Source organism: Amia ocellicauda, chromosome 14 (genome assembly GCF_036373705.1).
Source record: "Amia ocellicauda isolate fAmiCal2 chromosome 14, fAmiCal2.hap1, whole genome shotgun sequence".
Taxonomy (NCBI): Eukaryota; Metazoa; Chordata; class Actinopteri; order Amiiformes; family Amiidae; genus Amia; species Amia ocellicauda.
Window position 1 is genome coordinate 14,362,929 of NC_089863.1, and position 25,810 is coordinate 14,388,738.

A 25,810-nucleotide genomic window follows, 5' to 3' on the forward strand; every position below is an offset into this window, starting at 1 on the left:
ACTACCAAGGAGCAGACATGTATGGCTCCTATATCTCTTTAAAAAAACAGGGCGTCCCCATAACACAACCAAAACACTGGGGCGGAGTCGGGACACGTCTCTGTGCAGAAGTGAAAGTGAGAATTGCAGGCTGTCACTGGTAAGTTATTACAGTGATGTCCTGTCTTTTTTAAGCAAGGCATTTAAAAAGCCTGCATTTCACGTCAGCTGGCATCACATCAGAGCTCGTCTGCTACCCATGATCACTGGGCTGAGGAGCCAGTCGGGAGAGGCAGTAAGTAGCCCTGTCAACTTGCTGTTAACAGCTGTCCAAAGTACAGCCTGATAGCCTGGTCAGTGTCAAAGTGCAGCTGGGATACAGGCCGTGTGTGTGCAAGGCCTGGCCTGCATTACTGATGTGTGCGCCACTTTACTGTCCCAGGGGCTGACATTGTTTATATGCAGTTTGCTACGCATTTGTTTTGCAGCCCTCAGCGCAGTCTTTCGGCACTGTGCTGCCCTCCTGTGCCGTTAGAGCAATGTTGAGAATTGCATCTGTAGCAGTGGTGTGTGTGCGCATGTGCGAGTGTTAGCGGACCTTAATTGTTACATACGTACTAACACTTTATATTAGGGTGTCATTAATAAATGTTTGGTGAGCAGAAATGCAGCTCTGGGTAAAATTAAGAGACCTCTGCGTTTTGTTTTCTTCTTAAATCAGCATTTTTACATGTATGGCAGCCATTCCATTGCATTTATATATATTTTTTTTTAATTTGGAAATGTTGTCAGTAGTTTATAGAATAAAACAAAATTGTTCATTTTACCCAAACACATACCTATAAATAGTTAAACCAGATAAACATAATTTTGCAGTGATCTCTTCATTTTTTCCAGATCTGTATATGATTGTTAAAAAAACTAAACTAAAGAAATTTTTTTGTTTCAAATCTTTATTATATTAATGGTACATTAATGGCATTGTATGAATGATTTACCAGTCACTTATGAATTACACTGAACTATAGTATATATATATATATATATATATATATATATATATATATATATATATATATATATATATATATATATATATATACATACATATACATCTCTTTAGGGGGGTTTAGCCACAAACAAATAGTTATTTTGTAAAATTGAAATGGATGGGTGAAGTTGTTTATATATTGTTTTAAAACATTTTTAATGAACGAGAAAGAAAATGACTGGTGTCAGTACTGAACAGAAAAGGAAAGTGAGCTACAATGCATTCAGCACAGCAGACAATCAACTACACAAATAAATAAGTACACCTAAATACATAAATCAGCCTTTAATATGGCAGGATGTAGTACACCTGATTGGCTAAGGGGGCGTGATTGAGTAGTTGGATGTCCAATGAGAACAAGGGATTCTGCTGCATTTTCATGCCTTTCACTCAGTCAATCACAGGACTGCTAGGAGACAGCACTCTTTAGCTTCAGTCTAATTGATGGCAGGGCAGCTGCCTGAGTTGCTACACAAGAGTATAGGATACTTATTTTATGGTTCTTTGTGCCATTCAGTTCTAGATCATTTAAAATGGCTTGTGAGTTCTACAAATTTGTACTACTGAATCAATTGTTAGTTTTTTCCCCTGATATTCAGGTATCCTTTCAACCTCAGAAATGGCCGAATCTGGGTTTGTCCTCTCCGAGAAACAGTTCCAGTGCTCGATATGCTTGGACACGCTGATCCAGCCGGTCACCACTCCCTGCGGCCACAGCTTCTGCCTAGAGTGTCTGGAAAACTACTGGCACCTCTGTGATGTCCACCAGTGCCCCTTGTGCAAGAAATTATTTCCCAAGAGACCCGAACTGGGAGTGAACAAGATCCTGCAAGAGATCACAGACCAGATGAAGAGCATGCAGGTGGCCAGTCAGGAAGAGCGAGCCATGAAGCCCGGGGAAGTGGCATGTGATTTCTGCACAGAGAGCCCCACTAGAGCGGTCAACACCTGCCTCTTCTGCATGGCCTCCTACTGCGAGAAGCACCTCAAAGCCCACAACGTCCGGCTGCCCCGGCACAAGCTGGTCCGGCCGCTTGAAGACCTACAGGCCCACATGTGCGGAGAGCATCAGAGGTCCCTGGAGCTGTTCTGCCGCAGTGACCAGATGTGCGTGTGCTTCCTGTGCGTAGAGTCCCAGCACAAGACCCACGAGACCGTGCCCGTGGAGGAGGAGTGGACGAAGAAGAAGGTAGGGCTCGAGGGAGATGGGCTTTTCTCCTGTTCTTGGATACCTTAGTGCTCCAGTGGGATGAGAGAGAGAGAGAGAGAGAGAGAGACCGTAGCTGAATATCCCATCTACGCACATCTGGAAGAAACATCCCTCTTTATCTGTTTTCTTCAGATGCAGCTGGGAGACTCGGTGAAAGAAGTGCAGTGCCTGCTCCGGGAGAGACTGAGGAAGGTGGATAAGATCTTGGAGTCTGTCAGTGTCAGCAGGGTGAGTGAGGTTGGCTGCCCGTACTGCCTGACTGCTTTGGCCCCCTGCGCTGGCTTTGCATCAAGCCTGGAAGTGATCCTATAACAGGGGTTTCAGACACTCTGTACTGTATTCTGCCCTGTGAGACAACCCTGCCCCTAGTAACTTAATTGGTCCAATTAGCTGATAACTGGATGCACAAGAACACTATACTCCTCCAAAAGCTACAATTTCTTCCAGGAAGTTAATTCAGAAGAATCTTTTAAGCCATGAAATGTGTAAGACTTAATTTTTTCTCTGTCTAATTGGTAAAAGAACTGGGCTAATTATGTAATTGAGGGCTTCGGCTGGAACAAATCCCAGAAGCCATTGTGGCACTGAAGGAATCGTGTTGAAGGCCCCTGGCTTACAATTCCGTGCAGTTTCCTCTGATACAGAAATGCAAAGAATCCTAATACATCATATATACAGAGAGTAACAATAGAGAACATTTCTGCAACCCCCCCCCCATCCTTTTTTGCAATCAAATCTCTTTACAAAGTGCAGTCTACAGAGTTATTTTAGGAACTAGTACTTTTTTTTTTTCTCCCTCTCTGAATACAAGTCTTAGAACATAATGAACAAAGCCCTTCAGAATTCATGTCTGAATAAGAATAAGAACAAGCAGACTAATGTAATTTTAAATCTTTAAGCTGTTATGTATACATTTTATAGAGAGAAGTATGTGTGTGTGTGATGTTAATAAATCACATTTTTATAATGCATATCTCGATACAGGTGATGGCACATTCAAATGAATTGAATGCATTCCTCTATTCTCCCTTCTCCCCTCAATGTTGGTCCTTGTCCCAACAGAGATCTGCCAAGAGTGAAATTGAGGACAGTCACCGTGTCTTCACCCAGCTCCTGCTCTCCATCGAGAGGAGTCACGACGTGACCATCAAGAGGATCAAGGAAAAGCAGAAAGAGGCAGAGGATCGTGCAGAGCAACTCATCAAAGACCTGCAGCAGGAAGTCGCCATGTTGCTGAAGAGAAAAGATGAACTGCAGAAGCTGGCACAAACAGAGAACCGAGTCCACTTTCTAAAGGTAAGGCTCGCATGCACGCACACACCTGGAATGGATTCCTGCTTCCTGAAGGCTACAGAGAAGGGCTCTTGGACTTGCTCCCTGTGATGGCTGCTTGATCTTCTGGTTTCCGGTCGCGCTATTTACTTATTTCAGTCAAGGTTTCCCACTAAATGGTTCAAGATGGTAATATTCACTCCTGGCTCTGTAGAACCCCAGCCCTGCAGATTGTACAGGTGCTTTGAAAGCTGCAAGGGCTAAGATAAAGACTTATCTTCTTTATGATTGGTGTTTTTCTCTTTAGCATGGTCTCTGTTGTTGCTTACAATTGTCTTTGTCCTTCCTACCATAGACATTCCCCAGCTTGTGTAATCCTCCAGTCACTTCAGACTGGTCCAGTGTCAGGGTTCCCACAGACCTCTTCGTGGGCATGGTGAGAAAGGCAGTGTCTTCAGTGAAGGAAGAAGTTCATAAGACGCTGGACACATTATATGCTCAAGGTTGGTTTTCAAATCCTTTCCTTTGCAGAGAACACTTTCTAGGAATTTCACTTGTCCTTTGAGCTCAGGAAGGATTATTGAATTATTTTGGCAAAACGATAACTTAGTTGAATTGATCCTATGTTATACATTACATGTCTTATTTCAACATTTAATAACCTCATTTATCTAATCTATTTTGTAAAAAATACCAGTGTATCTATTTTGTTAACTAATATGATGCCACCTATTTTGTTTCAGAACTGGAGACGGTACGACGCTATGCAAGTAAGTACATTCCTGCCATCTCACTGGAGATGCAGTTCCTCAGATTTATCCTTATTCCTTGACCTCATTCTTTGGCCTTCATACTCCACAGCTGACGTCTCTGTGGACCCAGACACCGCACACCCCAATCTATTTCTCTCCACCAACGGCAAGCAGGTTAGTCACGGGAACCTCCTGGCCCGGCCACTGCCTGACAATCCCCAGAGATTTGATCGAGTCGTCGCCGCTCTGGGCAGAGAGGGTTTCGACTCCGGGAGACACTACTGGGAGGTGGAAGTGGGGGGGAAGACGGACTGGGACCTGGGGGTGGTGAAAGAGTCCGTCAGGCGGAATGGGGAGTTCACAGTTACTCCTGAAGACGGGTACTGGCACCTGGCGTTGTTTAATGACGTGGTGTGCGTGGCAGTGACCAACCCCCTCACCTTCATCTCTCTGACCGCCAAGCCACAGAAGGTGGGGGTGTATTTGGACTATGAGGGGGGGGAGGTTTCCTTTTATGATGTGGGGGACGAGTCGCACATTTTTACCTTTAAAGACGCCTTCTCGGAGAAACTGTACCCTCTCTTCAGTCCTAGCCTCAACCAAAGCGGGAAAAACGCCACCCCACTGATTATCTGTGATAAGACATAATACAGCTGCAAACCCTGCTTTAATCTTCGGTTTCACTAACTTTTGTAGATTTATTAACCCAGAATAAAACTCCTGTTGAGACAGTTTTGTCTATTCGAATATAATACTTCATAATTTTCAGCATTTCAGCGAATTTGTTAAATATTGTCTCAAAGTAATACATTTGACTTTCTACCTGGAAATAAACCCTGAAAGCTTTGAAAACTGTGGATACTGTGAAAACTAAATACACTGAAACGAGAATATTTCATTTTCTCTTTCACAAAAACGGTTGACTCTTGTTATTATCTTTTAAAAAGATATTTCTGGCAATTCAGAGCAAATCTTTCTGGGGCCAAATCTGTTATTGTCTCCTGGTACCTTATATTATACTTAGAATTAATTGTGAAAGTTGGCATAATGTGCATGTAGAAAGCTGTCCAATTGTGTATGGCTTAGCAGTTTACCAGTCTAACACTTCAACTCTTTTGAAAAGAAAGAACCATGAAACAGACGCATCTTGTACTTGTATATTTCTTATTTGTATTTTTATTTTTCTTATTACAAGGGTTTCTTTTTTTATTATTTTACAACAATGGAAAGAACAACAGAAAAGGTTAGCAGTGTTCCAAGAAGGAAAATGAAAAATACAATGCGGGTTAATGATTTACTTGTTTTAACAATCAACACCTCAGTTATTTTGCTTGTGAACACAAATAAAATAATAATAATCATCCTCATAATAATCATAATAAAAAAAAACTTTTTCAAGACATTGAATCTTTATGTATTATCTTAAGACTGCGATATCCTTAAGGCTTCCTTGCAGGTGGTGATATCAATGTCCTTAGAAAACAAAAACAATAATACTTGATAACTGACAAACTATTAAAAGCCAAGAAAAAAAATCTTTCTTCATTGCCTTCTTGTTACTATCTGTGTGGAGGAGTAGTTCACATATTCCCAGAACAACACTTAATCAACATGGAGGTGACCTGTGCCTTGTGTAGAACCTGAGATCTCCGTAGTTCCACAAAGAAGAACCAAGAGAAGAATTCACCAAGGTGTTTATGTGTGTACACTATCTTCTTTCATGGGCTGTTTCTTTTACAAGAGTAGCAGAACTATTATTGTAATGGAAAAAAAAAAAACAGTTTGGAAAAAATAAATCCTCTGGTGGTAAAAATGGACTTTGGCTTTCTGAAAGGATCATTTTTTCGTAAACTTTTTTCTTTTGTTCTTTTGGACAGCCTTTACAGGATATATGCACGTTATTAATAATATTAAAATTGTTAAAGAACGTGGATAAACGCTGCAACCAGGGATCAGAGATGCAAGCATATGCTTCTCCAGAGTTCTCTCAAGCAATAAAGATGTGGTTACTACCCAACACAGGCAGTGGTGTCAGTTATCAAGTCCTCTAGATTTGAAACCAAAAAAATATACATTAAAAACATATTATCCACTACAACAAAGCCTCCTGGATACCTTATTCTAGTTGAAAAAAAGGAAATACAGAAATGACATTTCTGCTTTCTTTTTTGTATTTATATATATATAAAACATAAAACATTGGCCTTTCATTAATTATGTTTATAACATGCATTTCTACTTACACATCCGGCAGAGAGCTAGCAAAATTAGGGTTTCAACATGTTTATTGTGCTTTTTGGGGGTTGTATTTTTTTTTTTTACATGGACTTTAGAAAGACACAGCTCTTTACATTACTTTCCTGTTTTCCCCTCCAGTCCAATGACCCGCCAGAAATATATGGCAGTGGTAAGAAGGAAGATATATATGTCTATGCAACTGGTGTTTAAGTTGAGGGAGGTATGGTACTACTGAGATAGTGTCTGTGCAGGGCACGGTCGGATTGGAATAGATTGAAAGGGGGATGGAAATTTGCATTGAGACTGAGCACCTGTGAAAGAGATAAGGAATGGGGACTGTTGAGGGGCCAGATAAGAGAGTTAATCTGACACCTTAACTTGAAAAGCTCCAATTGCAGGAACGCCAGTGATATCGCTCACAAACCTATAATAAACAGAATAACCTAGATGTGCGGCTATGGGACTCAGTTTCTTATAGATTTTGAATCAAATATACATGAATCACTGGCGTCTTGTTTCAGTTTAAAGTTTAAAGTAAACACCAAGGTCTTTGTGGTTTCGGTTGTTTGCTGCTGTTTTACACTTCGCTTTCCAGCGTGACTTCATTTGCTTTTCAGTCACTTTTACCAAACAAGTAGTAAACAACTCAAGTCAAGGAACAGGTCCTAGAACAAATGTCATGCTTTAAAATGAATACTCTAAATACGTTTTAGCTTTCCATATATACATTAATATTTTGGACTCTCCTTAACCCCATGCCTTATAGACATTTTCTGAAGAGCATGCAAAACATTTCTCCAGAGGTTTCTGTTTGGCATTCTCTTGTTGCATCGATTACATTGTTCCCAGAAGAAGATACTTTCCAAACTCACCCAAACCAGTGTGGTCCTAGCAAAACGGGAGCAGCTGAAGTGGGACTAAAAGGGGTTACATATCTGATCTAAGAAATATGCTCAATGCATTGTAGTCAACAAGCCAAGCCTGAGAAAGACTGTACAGCAGATTAAGGAATTCATTACAGCACTGTTTTTGAATGTCTTCTGTTGATGTTTGTGGTTGACCACTTCCAGGTAACAGACCCAAACAAATTCAGAGGTGATCTCACAGTCTGTGGAAAAGCTATTGCACCAGTTGTTCTTTTGGGCAGCTTTAACAGAATATACCTTATTAGTAATATTGTTAAAGAGCATGGATAGACCCTCCCATCCAAATGTCCTCAACTGTACAAGACATTTCCTTCTTTAAGTGTGACTGACCTTCCTGACAGGTTACAAAGCAAGGATACAGTGGAATGCAGGGAAATGAAAGTTTCTGCATGATCTCAAGCTTGGCTACTGCTGGTCCAGTTTGCCTGGCCTTCTCTTTTTAAAGTAGTTCACTAGCAAACAGTGCAGGGGGACTTCAGAGGGAGGTCATGCTAAGGCAAGTGGGGATTGAGGGAGTTCTAGCACCAGTTAAATCTACAGATCTCTGAAGGGCTAAGGACCATTTCAGGTCCATTTCAGTCCCACGTGGATGTGAAGCTGTGAGGACCTCCTTTCCTGAACAACACATTCAGAGATATGAAAAAAAAGCCCTCAGAATGTACAATCCATGCAAACTGCAGTAATTACTGTCACTTTTAACCTTTAGCATTATTCACAGCACCAGTGATGACATAATCTTCAATTATCTGTTATTACACTGTTATTACACTTTGTCAGATCTACAGCCGATATGCATTCTGAGAGAGATTCCTCCCCTTCACCACCTACATCATACTTCCATATGCTGCCTTATACTAACTAATCCTATTCTGAGTTAGTAGTCCACGTTAATATCTCTACTACAGGGTTTCTTTGGCCTGCTTTTACAGCTCTGGCTTGGAGGTTTCATCCGATCTTAGTAGAGACATTGATTACAAGGCATAGGCAAGCTGGTCATAAAACATCTAATTTGGGTGTCCCAGTTCTTTGATGGTAACTTATAGTAGATCCTACAGACATGGGTACACACCAAATGGAAATGAGAGTGGAAGTTGGGTCCCTTCAAAAAGAAAGTATCTTTCATTGATGGAAGAATGAGCAGATAAGAATGAGAGGGAAACAATAGGATTTTCTTTTGAGAAGCTTGTGTGGTTAACAGATATGATCTTAAAATAATTAATTGCTCCTGGGCTAGTATGTTAAGTGTCTAAAGTCTGGCTTAGCAGAGTGCACACTTTACAACTGATCTTCAATTTACATGTTTTAAAATATAACTCTGAGAATCTAACATAATGGATATCAACCAGTATTTTATGTGTTTTAATTTTGTCTTTTTCAATTAGAATTGTCATTTAAACATGTTAATTTGAGGAATTTATCAATCGAGTTTGTCCTGTGAATGGAAAACAAGTAAATACACCTTCAGGCAGGTCCCACGATCAAACTTTCATCATGAGAACTTATCGAATGTATTTGCCTGTTTAGAGAAAAAAAAGTATGCAGGTGTATCCCCAAAATAGGTTCAATTACTGGTTTCATAGAAACAGGCGTCTGTTACAAGTGGTATAAATATTTGCTTAAAATATCTTGCCAGGGTGAATTCAAGTGGAAACAGAAGATAAGAAAAAGAGAGAGAGAGAGAGAGAGAGAGAGAGAGAGAGGAAGAAAGATCGTTAATAACTGAAATAATTTCAAATATTAAAGATCTGTAGATAACAAAATACAGTAATTAAAATGTAAAATACCAAACAAATCTCTTTGAGTAAAGGGCAAACATGTTTATGTGGCTCATTCAATGTTTCTGGTAAAATTGAAATAGAAATTACTAAAGTGTGACCGGGATTTTGTAAGCAAACTTCACACACTTTGTCCTGAATAACAAGACAAACTTAGAACTGCATTCCTATAGACCACTTCCAGCAAAGTGTACATCCTGGATAAAAGTGTCTGCTAAGAAATAAATAATATTAAATAAAGTACTTTACTACTATCTTATAGATCTAATTTCATCTAGATCATTTAAGTAAGGCTCACAGTTGTATTGTTGGGGTGTCTGACAACTGTTTTTGAGTTGTTTTCTGAAGTATCCCCAGGAAAACTTGACCCCAGAGGAAAGAACAGTCATCGTATTGAGGTTTACCATCTGCAGATTATTATTAACACTATAGGAACAACACTTTTTCTTTTACGGTGGTAGCTATGCACATAGAAGGTAGATTCAAACTGGGCAACACGAAAACATAATTTCCACGACACTGCTGTCTTAAAATGTGCTGTTAAAATGTGTGTTCAACAAAAATCTCACTCTTCCAGTTTTCGTCGCTCTACGCAAAATGAAATGGAACATCCGAGGGACACAGGTTCCGCACTTGCCATTTAGCTTAGAATTGGAATGACTCCGATCTTGACGTGTTTAGCAACTGAGTGTTTGAAGTGGAGGATAAAAAAAGAGAAATTAATTTAAATGGTTTGTTATGCTAGAACGTTTTTTCGGGAAATGGGCGCTGGCGAACTTTTCTTTGCAAGGGTTGTGTAAATATATATGCCATTGGGTTGACGCACACAAAAAGTTAAACAGACAAAAAACTCTTGGTGTTTACTGTCAAACTTTGAAACTGGTCTGGCTTTGTTTGGGGGGCAAAGGTCCTGGCCTAGCCGTTGTTCTTGGGGCTGAGCTTGCTAGAGAGTTGCGAGAGGAAGCTAGAGGATTTCTTGGGGATCTCTGGGGGCTTTTCACCTTTCCCGTCTTGGCCATCCGCTCCTTTCCCATCTCCCTGGAGCTCCAGCTCTATGGTCATAACAACTTTGGAGCTCTTGGGAGATTTGGGCGCCTTACTCCCATCCGCCCCTGCCCCTGCCACCCCCTCCCCCGCCTTTTCCCTCTCCCTTTTCTCTCGCTCTTTCCTCTCCCGTTTGCTCTCTTTTTTCTTGGTGCTGATTTGGTCCTTTTGGTCTGTCGCTAGCTCTCTGCTCCCCGTATCCTATTTCTTATCCTTCCTTGAGTCCCCCGACTTCTTCTTGTCCGATCCGACTCCCTTCAACAGCTTACTGGACTGATCCAGAGTGGCATACAGCACTGGTCCCTGTGTGGGATAAGGATAAGTTGAATCATTGAAACAGGCCCGCCCTCCGCCCCCCCAGCCCCCTCCCCTTCCCCAGAGCTGAAACAAGTAGTGAAATCAAGTTAGTCAAGAGGGAATAAGAAAGGAAAGAAAAGGGGAGGATAGAAGAGGAGTGGAGGGGGTGGGGTAGGGGGGCTACAAGAAGGGGGACATCCCACTCATACCGAAACTGTAGCAGTCAGCAGCCAAAACAAGGCAGGACGGGATTAAGTGGGAAGAGATGCATAGGGAGGGGAGCAGGAGAGGTAGAGTTTTTCCCATAAGTTATCATGATTTCATTATATAATATGCTATTATATATATTTTTGGGAAGGAAAAGACGACTCTGATTACAACTACCTCTGGTTCCGCCATTATAAGAGACGACCTTACACAGCTACTGCATCACTGTACCCTGCCTCCGATCTAAACTTGCATCTCTACTGCAATGCTGCACAGTCAGATTATGAAGGTCCAGGGACGATGAAGGAGACGCCATTGGAAAGTCTCCAGCCTGCGCTTTCAAAGTGATACGTAATTTTGCAAGGTGGACCTTCGCTATAGGAAGTTGTAAACCAGTGGTCTCTGGACTCTAAGGCCCAACCTGTGATCCCTGGGGGAGCCCTTACTGGTTGAGCTACATGGGAATCCTACTATGGTGAATTCATTTAGGGTGAATTATTCTAATACCTCTTAATGTAGACTTCAAAACTATTGGACCATAGACTTTCAATGGGGTACATTTTCTAGGAAATTCTCACCACCCAACTCAGCCCTAAACTTCAGTCCTATTCTTGGCAATTCCTGCATTGAGTTTCATTGCTTTATTCCACAAAGCAGGTAATTTGTTTCCCAAAAATACCAACAGTGCTGTAGAGCAAATGTTGAACTAGGCTAAACATCCTTCTGAAGGTTGGTTTCAGCTTTTGTGCCTGAAAGTTCTGTTTTGATTGATGTTCTGGCCGTTTAAGGACTAAAAATGCAAGACAAACATTTACCCTAACATTTTTTAAGTTGATGTTACTATTTTTTAAACTATGTTTTTGTATTCTGTAATCTTTCCAAATGCATTGCAAATTGGCCTCTATTTGTTTATATTATTGACTGGGGGTTATGAACTTATAGTTACAGTTTATTTTTGTTTTAAAATATAGAGGCTCCTCATATATTCTTCAATAATCAACAAAACAATTGGGGGAACCCCATAAAAACCCCAACCAAAGAATACTATTCATGAGGGAGATTGTACTTCACGCATATATATATATATATATATATATATATATATATATTTTTTTTTTTTTTTTTTTTTTTTTTCTGGCCTGAGGGTAAACCAATGGAGATTTTCTGCCAGTGCTACAAACAAGACTGGCCTGCAAGTTAGTTTTGTGTTATACCTGCAATGTAGAAGGGAGAGAGATATGAATGGCAAAATAATCTGGAAAGAAAACCCCATCCAAGTATTAGCTAGCTCAGGGGTATCCCAAACTCCTCCGGTTGTGGGAGTCCTTTTTTAAATTCAACACTTTCAACAGTGGGAAGCCATCGCAATGACACGGACATGCCAGCATCTTGAAACATAGACCAGGAAGCGACAAAACCTGTATGGCGTTGCTGTCAGGGTGCTGTGGACCCACACAGAGTGCAACTACGGTGCTTCTGTTAAAGACAACACTTGCTTTTTTAATCCCTGGGGAATTCCGTGACTCGGCAGTGGCGGATTTTCTCACGGAACTCCTTGATTCCCGGCAGAAGTGGTTAAATGTCTGACTGAAAATTGATTTGAAGCCCAAACCGCAACCTATTCCACTGCCAAACGACTGTACCCAAGGTCCACACTTTGAGGGAGCGATCACTTCCCTTTGCAATCGGGATAGAGGTCGACGACACTTTCTCACTTAAAGCCTCGGTGGAACATGTGGACGTATGCTACTGAATTCCCCAGGGACTCCATAATGATCTGAGAGAGTGCCGATTTTATTGATCTCTCTTTGGGGTGATGGGTTTCCGATTATTTCTGTCTTGTGTTTTTTTTTTTTTCTTTTTTTTTTTTTTAAAGGGGAACCCACCTTGGACTCTCTCCGAGGACCCCAAAAGGTGAACCCCAGTTTGGGAACCATTGATCTAGGTAAGACTGGACGGCTTGTCAACACTGCTTCCTGTGACAAATTGACAAAAAGCAATTGACAGAACCATCCAAAGGGACTAGGACACTGCTTAAAATAAAGTTAAAAATTAAATAGGAGAAAGATTGAGGTAGATCAAGGAGAATGGGAAGGAGACACCGTTAAAAAAAAAACTGGGAAGGGGACAGTTAGTGAACATTAGACCGAGGTTCATTAGCTGGACATAGACATACACTCACTACACTATATTTCAAACCTCGCTGCTCTAGCGCCACTGCTAACGTGGGGCTGGGACTGATACTCAATCTCATCTACACCTAAAATACGGAACAAAATGCGCCCTTAGAGTTTTTTGTTTGTTTGTCTGTTTGTTGCTGGTTTGTTTTTCGTTGTATTTGGATTTTTTACCACAAAAAATGGAGGGGTGGGGAGTCGGGGGGTGCAAAGGTAGGGGGACAGGGGGACAGGGAGGTCCCATTATTTTATGGCCTTTGTTTGTTTGTCTCTTTGTTTGCTTGTTTCATCTTCGCCCTCACTTTGGATAGCCACACACGCACAAAGTACAATTGAAGGCAAAAATTCCAGTAGTACCTAGACAGTTTCGCTTTGTGAGCCTTCAATGTACTCCACGGGCGGTTCCGAGTCCTGGAAGACAGAGGTGAACCAGAGATTTCCTGTGGGCATAAGAACTTCAGGTGCATTTGATTTTTTGTTGTTGTTTGTTTGTTTGTTTGTTTGTTTGTTTTCTTGTCTGTTTGCTTGTCTTCAAAATCGGGCAGTTTTTATCTACGTGTCACAAAACTGTATATGCATATTTATTTTAATTTTGTCTTCTTTATGTTGACCTATCAGGGGAAATCGCTCCTCAGACAGCTCTGTTCTTTTGTGTGAAATACACATAAGCGGAGATGTCATGTGCTGTAAAGATGTTTTATCCAGAACTTCAAACACTCTGAGAAATCCTTTCATTCATTCATTTATTTATATATAAAAAAAAACGCAGTCAGTGATGCTCTAATCTGACCCTGTTAGCAATTATTTCCACAAGGTTAATGTTCTCTCTCTGTGTGTCTTTGCTATCACTGAAGTGTTTTCAGAAATAATTGAAGGGGAATTAGGAGTCAGGAGTACTTTTCACTTTGTTTTCATTCTCGTTTTCAGTATAATCGCTCATTGTGACATCATTTCTGACCACTAAAGCACATTACACTTAAGCAGTTAAAAATCAATGTCATCAGACAGGGCTTTTTGGTATGGGATAACCTTGGTAATTTGGGGTAAATAAAACTGATGCTTCTGTACAGTATATGAGTACTGTTCTATATTAATACATTTTTTAAGAAAGAAAAAATGAAAGATGGTAGCCATTTTGCAGAACTACTGGGGACTAGGTACAAATAGGATGGTAGCTGTGTAACTATCATTGACATCCTAATATTGTCCTAATATTTCTTACTGTTGATGGGACACAAATATCGATGTTCTTGTATTTATTATTATTATAATTGCTCTGGAAGTGAACTTATTCTGACTGTGAAATTTAACACCAACAAAACATTAGAACCACAGTAAACCAACACATTACAAGACAAGAAACTAACAAAAGTAAGGGATTTGGTCAGGGGAAGTTTTTAGACCGTGGGTGAGGCGGACGGAGGAAACCATATAGTGAGAGGACAGGAAGAGACACGGGGGGGAAGTTAAGATGGGAGGACATACCAAAGCACACTTGCATTGGTTACTTGAGTTAAGAATTTAAAACCACAGGTGATAGAATACAACTGTGTTCTTAGGTATTCCAACAAGGATGGCCTTAAACAGTTCACAATATATATAGAGAGATAGATAGATAGATTTTTACATACAACAGGAATACAAAAATCTTTGTATATGACCAAAAGATCTTAAAAAAATTCTATTGGAATTCATCATGTCTATCCAGCCTTCACCCAGAATAATCTAAGCTATCAGTGAATACATTTCCACACTGCTTCCTTTATATTTTGCAGAGGCTGGCAGGCACCCTGCAGTGGTGTCAGTGAGAGCTGCACTAATCCTCCCAATAAAGTCTTATCTCTGATGTTGTGCTGTGGGCCTTGCGTTGTATAAAGCACTAGATGGCTTATCAGGACACACTGAAGTGGAGATGGGCATGCTATCTCCCTTCTCTCTGTACTAGGGCTGTTAGGTGGTGGCTCGTGGTGAGCCAAGTTGATTATCAATAGGGGGATGCCAGACTTCTTCATATTAAAAGAGAAATACAGTCCAGTCTATGATGATGATGATGATGATATTATTATTAAGATTATTAAACAGATCATGCAAAGCTGACTAGATCTGGTATCTAAGAGCCTGGCCTGATTGATATGGTCATGCAGAACATGAATATTTATACCATGTGCTTTGAAGTAGTAGTACTGTGAATTCACCTGGACCATATTGGCGGGGGTCCGGGATTTGCCTATAGATGCTGTGTGTCAGTGAGTCAGTGAACTTACCTGTCTCTGTTGTGATCCCTCTTTACCCTTGCCTTTCTTCCCCTTATCCAGTTTGCTGTAATTAAATTAACAAGTGAACGGTTATTGATGTATTAAAAATATATATCTTGATCATTTGGTTTAGTATTCGCTACCAGTCTGAGTGCTTGAGGGAGTTTTGTAGTCATCCGTGGACTCTAAAGCCCCTAGAATCACAGTGGTAAAAATCAGCTAACTCCACTTCAAAACCTGCATTTCCCCTGAGGCTTTGGGTTTAAACCTTATTAAATTCTTTGTTCAGTTCCCGAACACGTTACACTTGGGGTCTAAACCTCTCTTCCACTTATTTCCTCCAAGAGAAATCCCAGAGACTGACATGTTTTACTGTTGGTAAATCCTTTAAGCTTTGGTTTCAGGCTGCGAACATTAGCAAAACTGATAACAGGGGAATATGAATACAGGGCAATGTAACGGGATTGGATCTCGCATAATCATAAACATAATAACATAATCTAACATAATGATAAACATAATCTAACATAATGCAATTGTTTGCAGTTGTGAAGTGCAGTAGCACAGCAGAAGCAGGGCAAGTTACACAGGAAGTTCACTTACCTCACACTGATGTTAAAGACTCTTCGGGCCACCAGGAACCTCATGAGGTAATAAATGGCCACAACCAAGATGAGAAGCCCCAACACTGAACCGATGATGGCACCTGTGATGACTCCAGCTCGGATAGGCACTGCAGAGTATACAAATCAGATAGCATCTTGGAAACGTAACCAAACTCACAGCGAGTTGCCCTCCCTTCAAATTGACTTGGTGGTGGATCTCTACTCTGAAAAGCTTGTTCTATCTCATCCCACAGATGCTCAATTGGATTGAGCTGAATTCACTGTCATGTTCCAGGAAACATTCCTGGACCTATTCCTGCTGAGAGAACCCATTCACAGATGGAAACACTGCTGCCATTAAGGGATGAACCTGATCGGCAACAATGTTCAGCTATCCTATATCCTATATTCAAACGTTGCTCCACTCATATCAAGGGAACCAATGTGTGCCACAAAAACCAGCCCACACCATCACACCATCACCACCACCACTTGTATGTCAGCCTCTTTCATCAATGAGCTGTTTTCAACCACAGGACGGCTGTTTTATGCATGTGGAAAATTTTCAATACACCCATGAGACTGTTGTTTCTGACATACTCATTCCATTCTGATAACTACCATGGCCCATTCAAGGTCACTTAAATCTTTTGTCTTGCCCATTCTCCCTCTAAATTGCACAAACACACACAATCCCCAGATACATACTGTCCCACTTTAAATAGTATAGTCTGATCATGTGATGCTGTCACTGACTGTCTATTTCATCGAAAGGAGGGTGTACATAATAAAATGACCACGCTCTGTATAGGTAAGGTGATTTTTGCAGCATTCTCAATATCAAGGAATGTTGTGTAATGCCAATGGCTGCTGGAGAGACATTTTAATGTGATCGGTGGAATAGGCAGTGCCCATCTTCCCCCTTAGGGATGACGTGAGTGGTAGATTAGTCACCTTTGTCATAGACCATCAGTCGGACGCTGGAGGGTCTGCCTACTATGTCTGGGGGGTTCTTGGCGTCGCAGGTGAAGGTGCCATTGTCACTGTAGTCCAGGTTTCGGATCAGGATAGAGCCGTCCCTGCGCCTTGGATTCCCGATGAACTCAAGACGATCTCTGAAAGGGCCCTTGTTGTCCACGTATGGCATGCCTCCAGTGTAGTGGAAGACCTGGGGGAAGGAAGAGAAGCAGCTCACACACCTGAAAAGCTGAGTCATCCCAAGTAATGGCAGATGTTCATCACACAACAGATGTTTTCCCAGATGGAGAGGGGGAAAGGTGAAGGCACAAGCAACTGCTAATGAGGGGAAATTCAAAATGCTCAGCCAGGCGGGACGGACAAAGGATAGAAAATCGACCAAGGCTGAACATTACAATGCTACAGGTTTAATATCATCTTTTGTATTGCAAACTGCCTATAAAATTCAGTATAGGTATGTGCCCAAAATGCTTTAACTTTTTTTCTACTTCAAATATATTTAAAAATGCCTTTCAATATATATGTACTTTCCCTGAAGTGTATTTTATATTGAAATATGTACGCACAATCTGCTTGCTTATGTTTTTTTGTATACCTGACATACGGGTCACTGAAATTGCTGTAGTATGAAGTGGGCTTCTTCTCAAAATGTGTCACAAAATGAGGAGAGAGACAGGACCAGGGAAGGCCCAGCCACAAGATATGTCATCAGTCAATGGCAAAATATTATAAAACATAAGAAAGGAAGAGAGATCAAGATACATGTTGTACCCTGCTGCCAAACTGAAGAGAGACACATTGACGTCTGCCACTCCTCCCAGAGTCCGGTGTACAGGCCCCATTAATCAATCTGCCAAGAACGTGGCAACAGTCATGACAGCTTCTTCACATTTGAATGTAATTACTTGTTGCCAGAATGCGAAGTGCCTTCAATCTTGTCAGAGGTTGGGAAGCAGCAAAAAAAAAAAAAAAAAACTATCTTCACTTTGCAGTGGATAAGGGGCTATTATTCACAAGCCAGATTGCAATGAGTCTCAGCCAAACTAAAACTAACAACTCAAAGACAGCAGAGGTGCCAGGTGGGGGGGGGGGGGGGGGGGGTTGGGAGCTCACGTGTACAGTGGGGTTACAGAATCACAAACTGTGTCATGCAAAAATATCCCAGCTGGAGTCTTTCACCAACCACTACTTATAATAAAAATGTGTTTAAAAAAGTCAAACCAGAGCTGATATTTTCTTCAGCTCTCGATTGATGTTGTCCGTAGTTGGATGCAGCAGCCAATCAACACCAGGGGCTTTGTGAGCACGAATTGTGGCTAATCACAGGCCAGTCAGCCCTACAATTATTATCAGAGTTTCACTAATAGCAGCTGCACTAAAAAGACCTGTCCTGGTTTTATAGTTAACGTGGCTTTAATCAGATGTTCTTTAAAATGTCCTTGTGGTGTGGACTTTAACCTGCTCTTTAAGATCTGCATCTCCAATATTCCTCAAGGCGTAGGTGACTCAATTGTGGATGCATGAAATCAAAATGAGTGTGATCAGTTGTTTCACCTCTAAGAAGTACCACTGGACAGAATAAAACTGTCAGCAGGATCGTTCTAAAGAAACAACATGGTGGATTGTAGTCGAAAAGGTATGCAAGTTGTTTCTCAGTTCGTTCCAGCTCTGGGTTTAGGTATAGACACCCACACAGATCAAAAGAGTCAGAAGTGATAGCTACATATATAAGGGGAAATAATCTCATTGATTGAAATGATTGACACCATAAACTCACATTTACTATCTAGCCCGAGAGAAGACAGAAGTAGTGCTTGCAGTTAGAGCCCTGCTTGGATTCAAACCTCCATCTCAGGTGCACACCTCTTATCACCTGATCCACACAGCCCCCACTATACTACACCAAAAGACCAGTCCCTGGACACTACTACCAACTGTCTACCTGCGTGTGGTGCATTGCCGGGGGTTTTCCGGGCAGGTTGGAGTGGTATTAGTGGCAAGGAGTCTCACCGAAATGCTGTCCCGCGAGCCATCAGATCTGTAACTCCAGGAGAAGGTCACATCTTCAGAGGTCCAGCGCCAGGAGAAAAAGGAGCAGTAGAGTCGGACCTCAGAGCCCACCAAGGCATGGCGATCCCAGCCTGTGTATACAACTATGGCCTGGGACTGAGGCACTGGAGGGGGACAGAGGGAGAAAGGAGGGGGTCAGCACAGTAGGTGACCATTATGTAAGTCAATGATGGTAAATTCACCACACTCATCCACACAATTTTTCCTCCACTCACGAACCCTTCAGATAAAGAACCCTACATGTGCATGTTTGGTGCTCAGGTAGAGAATTTGAGTGAACTGGGGGAACTTGTCCGAAGAACATACACCATGATTTGGACATGCCAAAGAAATTTGAAAGGCAGGCATTGTTCTTCGTCTCGGAGATTAATTTAACACTGACTCTCCTTGCTATTCACTGTGCTTCTTTAGCATATCTTTAGCAGCTTCTGACTCACTTTCCTGCCAGGTTCTGGGTCTACTGATTTGCGATGGTGGAATATCTTTGACTACAACTTTCTATATTGAGCATTGGGTATGATATAATATCTAAATACTATGACATAAGTCAAGGTTTGTCAACAGAGTGCAAAATGTATTACACAACCCTACAGGTCCAGACTGATGCACAACAATACGATGCACTTCAGACGTATAAATCAAATCAAATCTTATGTGTTTCTATTTGCCAGAGGCTTCTTGTGTCTTCCCATCAAGTACAGAATTGGGTTTGGGTTTTGCTACTGCTAGAGGGTGTGCTGTTTAAATTTAAACCAGGCCTAAGACATATCAAAGATATAAGACTCCAAAGCTTGATAGTATTTTACGAAAGCTGTCTACCAGTCGTCGGCTCAGAGCTAGCCCATTACCTGACAGCAGTGTCCCAGGGGTTATTGCAATTGTGAGCAGCTGACTGAAACATATGTATACTCAATGCATTGTCGCAAGTGCCACTGAGCTACAATTCACAATGAGGGAAAAAATATCTTCCAGTGGAATCTTCAAAAAATTAAAACCCACACACAGCATCACTCACAGCACAAACATATTTGATCTCAAAAGGGGGGAGGAGTAAACTACTACAAATACAAATGCATCTGTGTCTATGAGAGATGTTTTTCTTAGTAGCTGTATAAAAAGTCATGCCAATACATTAGGCTGTGGCTTAATTGCTTTTCAAGACGTTTGTGCATGGCAAGGATGAATGTGAAGAGATTTGAAAAAAACAGAATCACCCAGGCCTTGGCTTTCAGCAAGGAGTGGACAAAAGAGCATTTAAAAGAAGCTGTACTGTACTAGTGTTTAAACACACATATTCACTGTTTTCCATTTTGTTAGGGATCAAACTGAGAACTAAGCATGAACTGGAAGATCTTTCGGGTATATAGATGAGAGTCATGACTGAATACGTTTCCCACTATGAAGTAATTAGATAAGCACTTTCAATCAGTACTCCCTGTGCCTGAATCCTAACAGGTGTTTTGCAAAGGTACAGGAGGATTGTGTAGGGGAAGACCCACACCACTAGACAGTGCTTCAGTCTAGATGTCTCCATGGCACTGCAAGCGCAGGTACCAAACAAGAGGTCCTGAGCACAGCTTGGCCCCACTGTGTGCATGTCTGCCAATATCGAATCCGAATTCAAACAATGCTGCCCCTCAAGCAATCATGAATTACTATACAAATGTCCAGGTGCACCCCAAGTGCAATTCTTCCAACAGTAATTCCCTTAAACAGTTGGCCATTGTCTTATAGATGACAGTAGCAGAATGGAAGATGCAAAGTCTCCATGTCGAGATAAACAGTCTACTATGAGAGGGATCTGTTTAGGAAAGATGAGCTACATTTGTAATGGACAAAAATAGATTTAGAAAACGTTCAAAAGGCAACCATTACTCAGAATCAGCAAATTCACATTCAAATTCAAGGTTGAAAATAAACACCCCCTATATCGTGCACACATATACCTATCGCCCTCTGAATTTTATTTTGAAAGCAGTCTAGTTGTTGAATATTAAAAGCAGCTCTACTGCCCATGAAATAACACAGCTATGCAAACACCAATAGAGGTTGTTGATCACAAACAGAGGAATGATGACAATAATACAGAAATTAAAATCCCCATTTCAATAAGAACTTACATTTCATTTGAATGCATTTTCTTCTGCTTCTTCGTCTTATTATTATTATTGTTGTTGTATTATTTATAGAAACTAATTTATAAAAGTTTCAATCTCTTGCATCTCCAGTACAATATTTTAAAATAAATGATTTCTACCATCAGTATTTTTAATGATATAAGAAATGTAATATATATATATATATATATATATATATATGTCACATTTTGTTCAGTTGCATTTGAATCCTTCCTACCAAATGAATTGTATTATTTTGTTGTTCATCTCACTGATTTGAATTGCATACTCACTTAAATTGTCCAAACAGAAGCATAAGCCAACTAAACTCATTTAGACTTATATTTAAACTTGTGCGGGGAACACTGGCAACAATTGCATCCAGCGCTCACATCCACTAATAATGCTCCTTCCTTCAGCGCTATTAAAAATCCGCTTTTTATAATAAGCTTATAGGCTTATGTGCGATTATACTCAAGCGGAATTAATAAAAAAAGTCTAACAATGAAGAATTAGCCCAATAACAAGAATTCACCCAGCTAAGGTTGGAGTTGAAAAGATAAGAAGATGTCTAATCTGAAAAAACTAAGTCACTAAGTGAAAATAATTTCTTCCTACTCGTTTTGTCCAAAGACGTAATACAATGATCCACAGTAATCCATCCTAGCAATACTAGGCTTTCAATTCAAAAGAGAGATCTTAATACACTGCAACCATACATTTAATTCTTTTTGCTGTTCGTTTTTTTGTGCCAAACAGAAATGCAGTGATGCTGGAATACTGGTTCAATAAAGAATCACCAATATTTTACATAACAAAACCAGCACAAACAGAAACATCTGACTTTGCATGTTAATCAGGAGAGAAGTATAAGAAGACAGTTAATGAACATCTTCTTCTGCATTTGAGAGAGAAACTTCTCTGATGATGCACAAGTTCTGAAGAACTTCGACTTTCAGATCAACCGAAACAAGGACAGTGACACAAACAAAATTGAACCCAAGAAAAACACGGATATGATGGATTGCTTTGTAAGATTGCATACTTTACCTAATCCCAGTAGAGCGATGGAAGCAATGGCCAGAAAGCCTAGCATCTTTTCCTGGAAGTTTCTCCACCGACAAAGAAAGAAAATCTTTTAAAGATGTTTTCCCCCACACGATGTTCAAAGTCCGGGACAGACAGCAGGAAAAGATAGATGGGTGTTGGAGCAAGGCAACAAGGCGGGAGAAGAAGTTATAGCACTTTGGGCTACACTAAAAGTGCTTCAAGCTCTCAGCTTCTTGGCTTACTTTATATACAGAGTCACACCCCTCTCCCTCACACTCTCTCTCTATCTCCTCCCTCTCCCTCCCCCTTTCCTTTCACTCCCTCCATCCTCTCTCCTTGCTCTTTCTAAGCTTTTACAGATCTTTTGCTCTAACAGAAGGAAAATAACAGAAAGAAAGGATACAAAAAAATATCTGGTAGGTAGTACGGAGACTATTGTAATGGCACACTTAGTGAACATCAATCACGGGTGAGATATTTGAACAGGAAATAAGGTGTAGATCAATTTGGTTGTTGGTGAAGATCATTTTTCCATTGGTGGGTGAGATATGTCATGGTCTAAAATGCTTAGTTTTTATTTAAGGCATGTTTTCTTTGTTGAAATGCTACTCAAGTGATCGTCAAGAGTAGTAACAGTCCTAGTATTAGCTGCACAAATCCCAATGGGAGGAAATTAAAAATACAATGTTCCCTGAAGCGTCCCATGAAACCCTTGAAGACAACCTACATTGCGCCAGGCGGGCAGGACACTCCAGGGAGGTACAGTATTGTACCTGTGTTTGCAGAGTCAGCTCTCTTTATCATGAGTAATTTTTAAGACCTTTCCCTGCCAAAGCAGAACTTGAAAAGCAAAAGGTGAAAGGGAGGGATGGTTCACAGACACATTGGACTCTGTTTGGGAAGAATGCAAGACTCACTCTTTTACAATGATGTCATCTGAACTTCAGAACCAGACCAGATGGCATGAAGCCTCTCACACCTTGGGCACATCATTCCGTTAGCCCGTTAAAACATGGCTTGGTACACTAACTAATACAGCATCAATCAGACCTTGCAGCCACCTTATCCTCACTTGTAAGGTCTGTCTTGACCTCTTATATCTCAGTCTGGATAGTCTGTATGCTTTTGACAAAAGCTTCCACACAAACATATCCCTGTTTTCTGTTATTGTGCCTTAGGAATAAGATGCCACAAGTCCTATGCTTCAGGTTTCACACATAAAATGGAAGACAAGGTCAAATAAAGGTTGATTGAGGAGCGGGGGGTGTTGAGAAGGAGTGTTGGGCACTTTCTCTGGATGAACATCGATCACACAGAGCTTTGTTTGTTTGTATATTTTGAGGGAGGGCGGTTGCCGCATTTTTGTTTGCTCTGCAGATTATACAGGGTCATTTGGATTTCATTCCACCTGTGATCTCTATTAGGTGTCTGGAAGCGATGCTCACCAAACCCAGTCAATGAAATATCCCCCTCCCCCCGTACTAAAGCCAGTAAGTTATTTTCAAAATACCAGATTGTGAGATTGGCATCTGAAGGACAGAACAGAAAGAAGCAAAAACAAAAATGTGCTTTGTTGCTTCACTGATCGCAGCATGCTTAGCACCAGTGTTAAGCACGGGGGTATGTTATGCACAAGTTCCATAGATGTGATTTCTTGGGCCTGCGAAACACAAAAAAGAATAAATCTTGCCATCTGAGTCTTCAATTGTTCTTGCCTCTCAGTGCCTCCAAATGGTGTTGCTATCTCTCTAAGGATTGCTAGTCAGTTAATGGTGACCCAGTTAAACACCTGCCAGACTGCAGCCTGCATTAAATCAAAAGCAAACCTACTTCCCTACCTAGACTTTAAACACAGGAGCTAGGGGTGCTGTAGCTCAGATTAAATCTGATTTAAGCACAAGAATTTAAGCACTTCGGTATCTCTTATTTATTTATTTCTTCACTGTATTTTTATTGCACTGAAGGGCTTGATGCTTGTATGCAGGCGTGGATAGATATAAAGTCGGTGGTGTTTGGAGTTTGCAGACATTTTACAATCCAGCCACAGTGAGCAAAGCATAGTCACATGATAGAAAGTCTTTCAACAAAAGAAAAGGTGGACATAATATAATAATAATTCAATACATATTTAGTGGATATATTTGCTGTGATGTATTTCAGTTAGCATTTTCATTTACTTGATTGAGTATCAGATAAATTATTCTTTCTGAACCTTTCTTACAGTACAGTGCATCCCATGCAATACTGATTCCAACTGATTCCAACCAGTGGTGTTCAACAATCAATTGTTCTTAACACACAGATCTCTCTGGAAGATTTCTTTCTGACACATTGACCAACTTCAAAACTGACAGACCAACGTGGAAAACAAATAGGAGCAACTCCCTAATAAATAGATCTAAAACATTTGTTTCCCTTTTACATTAGTCCCCCCTCCTCCCAACAAATAACATGAATAACATGAATTTGGGACTCAGAGTACGATGTATGGGTTATTCTTGCCATCAGTGTACACCTATACTGATAATTACGACAGTTGCTCACAATAAAAATCACATTTCCACTAGAAGCAAAGTCAAATCTGCCTTAAGCCAAGACAGGGCATAACCACCTCCACCCCACCCTCCCTTCCTCACTTCTCACCCCATTTTTTTTCTTTCTTTTTTTCAACAGGAGAGAAGGAATGAGGAGTGGACAATGAAAGATCTCTCATTCTGACTTTCTCCCTCCTTCGCTCCCAAATTCCTGTCATTTGCCGATATCTCCTGGGAACAATAGGGTGAGGGACAGTGTGGCTGGTGTTCTCGCTGTCAATGGCTCTTTCTTTGCCTCCTGCTCCCTCTGCATCTCACTCAAATGCCCTGAGACAATGCCGGTCTTTCTCCGTGCCTCCCTCGCGCTCTCCTACTCTTCTCCTGTCTCATTCCAGATACACAGGGGCCACATATAAACGCAGAACCTTTCTATTGGACTGAAGCTAGAGATGTTTCGTTCAGAGACCCTCTTAGCTCCAGGCAACAAGGTGGCTTGGAAGCAGGCTAGAAGGGGTGAGGCCTGGTAGACAATTTGTTTTAGATTTATTGCTCAACCTTATTTTTCTTTGTTTGAAAAAGTGACATTGGCAAAGGATTTTGGTCAGGACACATTCCGTTATGCCCAAATTTGGCAATCGTATATAATTTGGCTATACCATGTACAGACGGGTGACAAATTAAAGGAAAAAACAACATAAAGTGACTCAGTAAAGTGTTGGGCACCACGAGCCACCAGAACAGCTTCAATGCTCTTGGCACAGATTCTACTGGAGGGATGAACACCATTCTTCCAAAAGATCTTCCCTCATTTGGTGTTTTGATGATGGTGGTAGAGAGCGCTGTCTAACACGTCAGTCCAAAATGTCCCATAGGTGTTCAATTGGGTTAAGATCTGGTGACTGCGAAGGCCATAGCATATGATTCACATAATTTTCATACTCATCAAACCATTCAGTGACCCTCGTGCCCTGTGGATGGGGCATTGTCATCCTGGAAGAGACCACTCCCATCAGGATAGAAATGTTTCACCATAGGATAAAGGTGATCACTCAGAATAACTTTGTAATGATTTGCAGTGACCCTTCCCTCTTGGGGGACAAATGGATCCAAACCATGCCAGGAAAATGCCCCCCACAGCATAACAGAGCCTCCGGACCCCCTCACTGTAGGGGTCCAGCAGTCAGACCTGTACTGCTCCCTTGGTGTCGCCACACATGCACTCGCCCACTTGTCAAGAACACTAGCTAGTTCTTCTGTCATCCACCACAGTTGT

The 25,810-nt window shown here is 41.1% G+C and overlaps 2 protein-coding genes across 4 annotated transcripts; one reads left to right on the plus strand and one right to left on the minus strand.

Annotated features, from left to right (window-relative positions):
* The first annotated feature begins 86 nt into the window (after nt 1–86).
* On the plus strand, nt 87–5,664 carry LOC136768788 (E3 ubiquitin-protein ligase TRIM39). Its single transcript, XM_066723149.1, has 7 exons — nt 87–274; nt 1,630–2,219; nt 2,373–2,468; nt 3,303–3,536; nt 3,868–4,015; nt 4,256–4,282; nt 4,374–5,664. The coding sequence occupies exons 2-7, from the start codon at nt 1,650–1,652 to the stop codon at nt 4,910–4,912; spliced, it is 1,614 nt and encodes a 537-aa protein (XP_066579246.1). The 5' UTR covers nt 87–274; nt 1,630–1,649; the 3' UTR covers nt 4,913–5,664.
* Nucleotides 5,412–22,213, minus strand: mpz (myelin protein zero). Of its 3 annotated transcripts, none has more exons than XM_066723150.1 (7): nt 22,004–22,213; nt 18,777–18,940; nt 16,743–16,956; nt 15,787–15,916; nt 15,193–15,247; nt 12,638–12,727; nt 5,412–10,550 (listed from the first exon to the last, which is right to left on the minus strand). In XM_066723150.1, the coding sequence occupies exons 1-7, from the start codon at nt 22,047–22,049 to the stop codon at nt 10,449–10,451; spliced, it is 801 nt and encodes a 266-aa protein (XP_066579247.1). In that variant the 5' UTR covers nt 22,050–22,213; the 3' UTR covers nt 5,412–10,448. The 3 variants fall into 3 exon arrangements, with proteins under 3 accessions (XP_066579247.1, XP_066579248.1, XP_066579249.1); XM_066723152.1 differs by lacking the exon at nt 12,638–12,727 and adding an exon at nt 13,286–13,339 and having other exon boundaries at nt 10,474–10,550; XM_066723151.1 differs by lacking the exon at nt 12,638–12,727.
* Nucleotides 22,214–25,810: the final 3,597 nt, after the last annotated feature.

Bases quoted from the DNA above. Each gene is read 5' to 3' on its own strand.
- mpz (XM_066723150.1), bottom strand. From the start codon at position 22,049: ATGCTAGGCTTTCTGGCCATTGCTTCCATCGCTCTACTGGGATTAG. The intron at 18,941-22,003 runs GTAAAGTATGCA...GTCCCCCTCCAG, and splicing joins CATCGCTCTACTGGGATTAG to TGCCTCAGTCCCAGGCCATA. The intron at 16,957-18,776 runs GTGAGACTCCTT...TCCTTCCCCCAG, and splicing joins GCTCGCGGGACAGCATTTCG to GTCTTCCACTACACTGGAGG.
- LOC136768788 (XM_066723149.1), top strand. From the start codon at position 1,650: ATGGCCGAATCTGGGTTTGTCCTCTCCGAGAAACAGTTCCAGTGCTCG. The intron at 4,016-4,255 runs GTTGGTTTTCAA...ATTTTGTTTCAG, and splicing joins GGACACATTATATGCTCAAG to AACTGGAGACGGTACGACGC. The intron at 4,283-4,373 runs GTAAGTACATTC...CATACTCCACAG, and splicing joins GACGGTACGACGCTATGCAA to CTGACGTCTCTGTGGACCCA.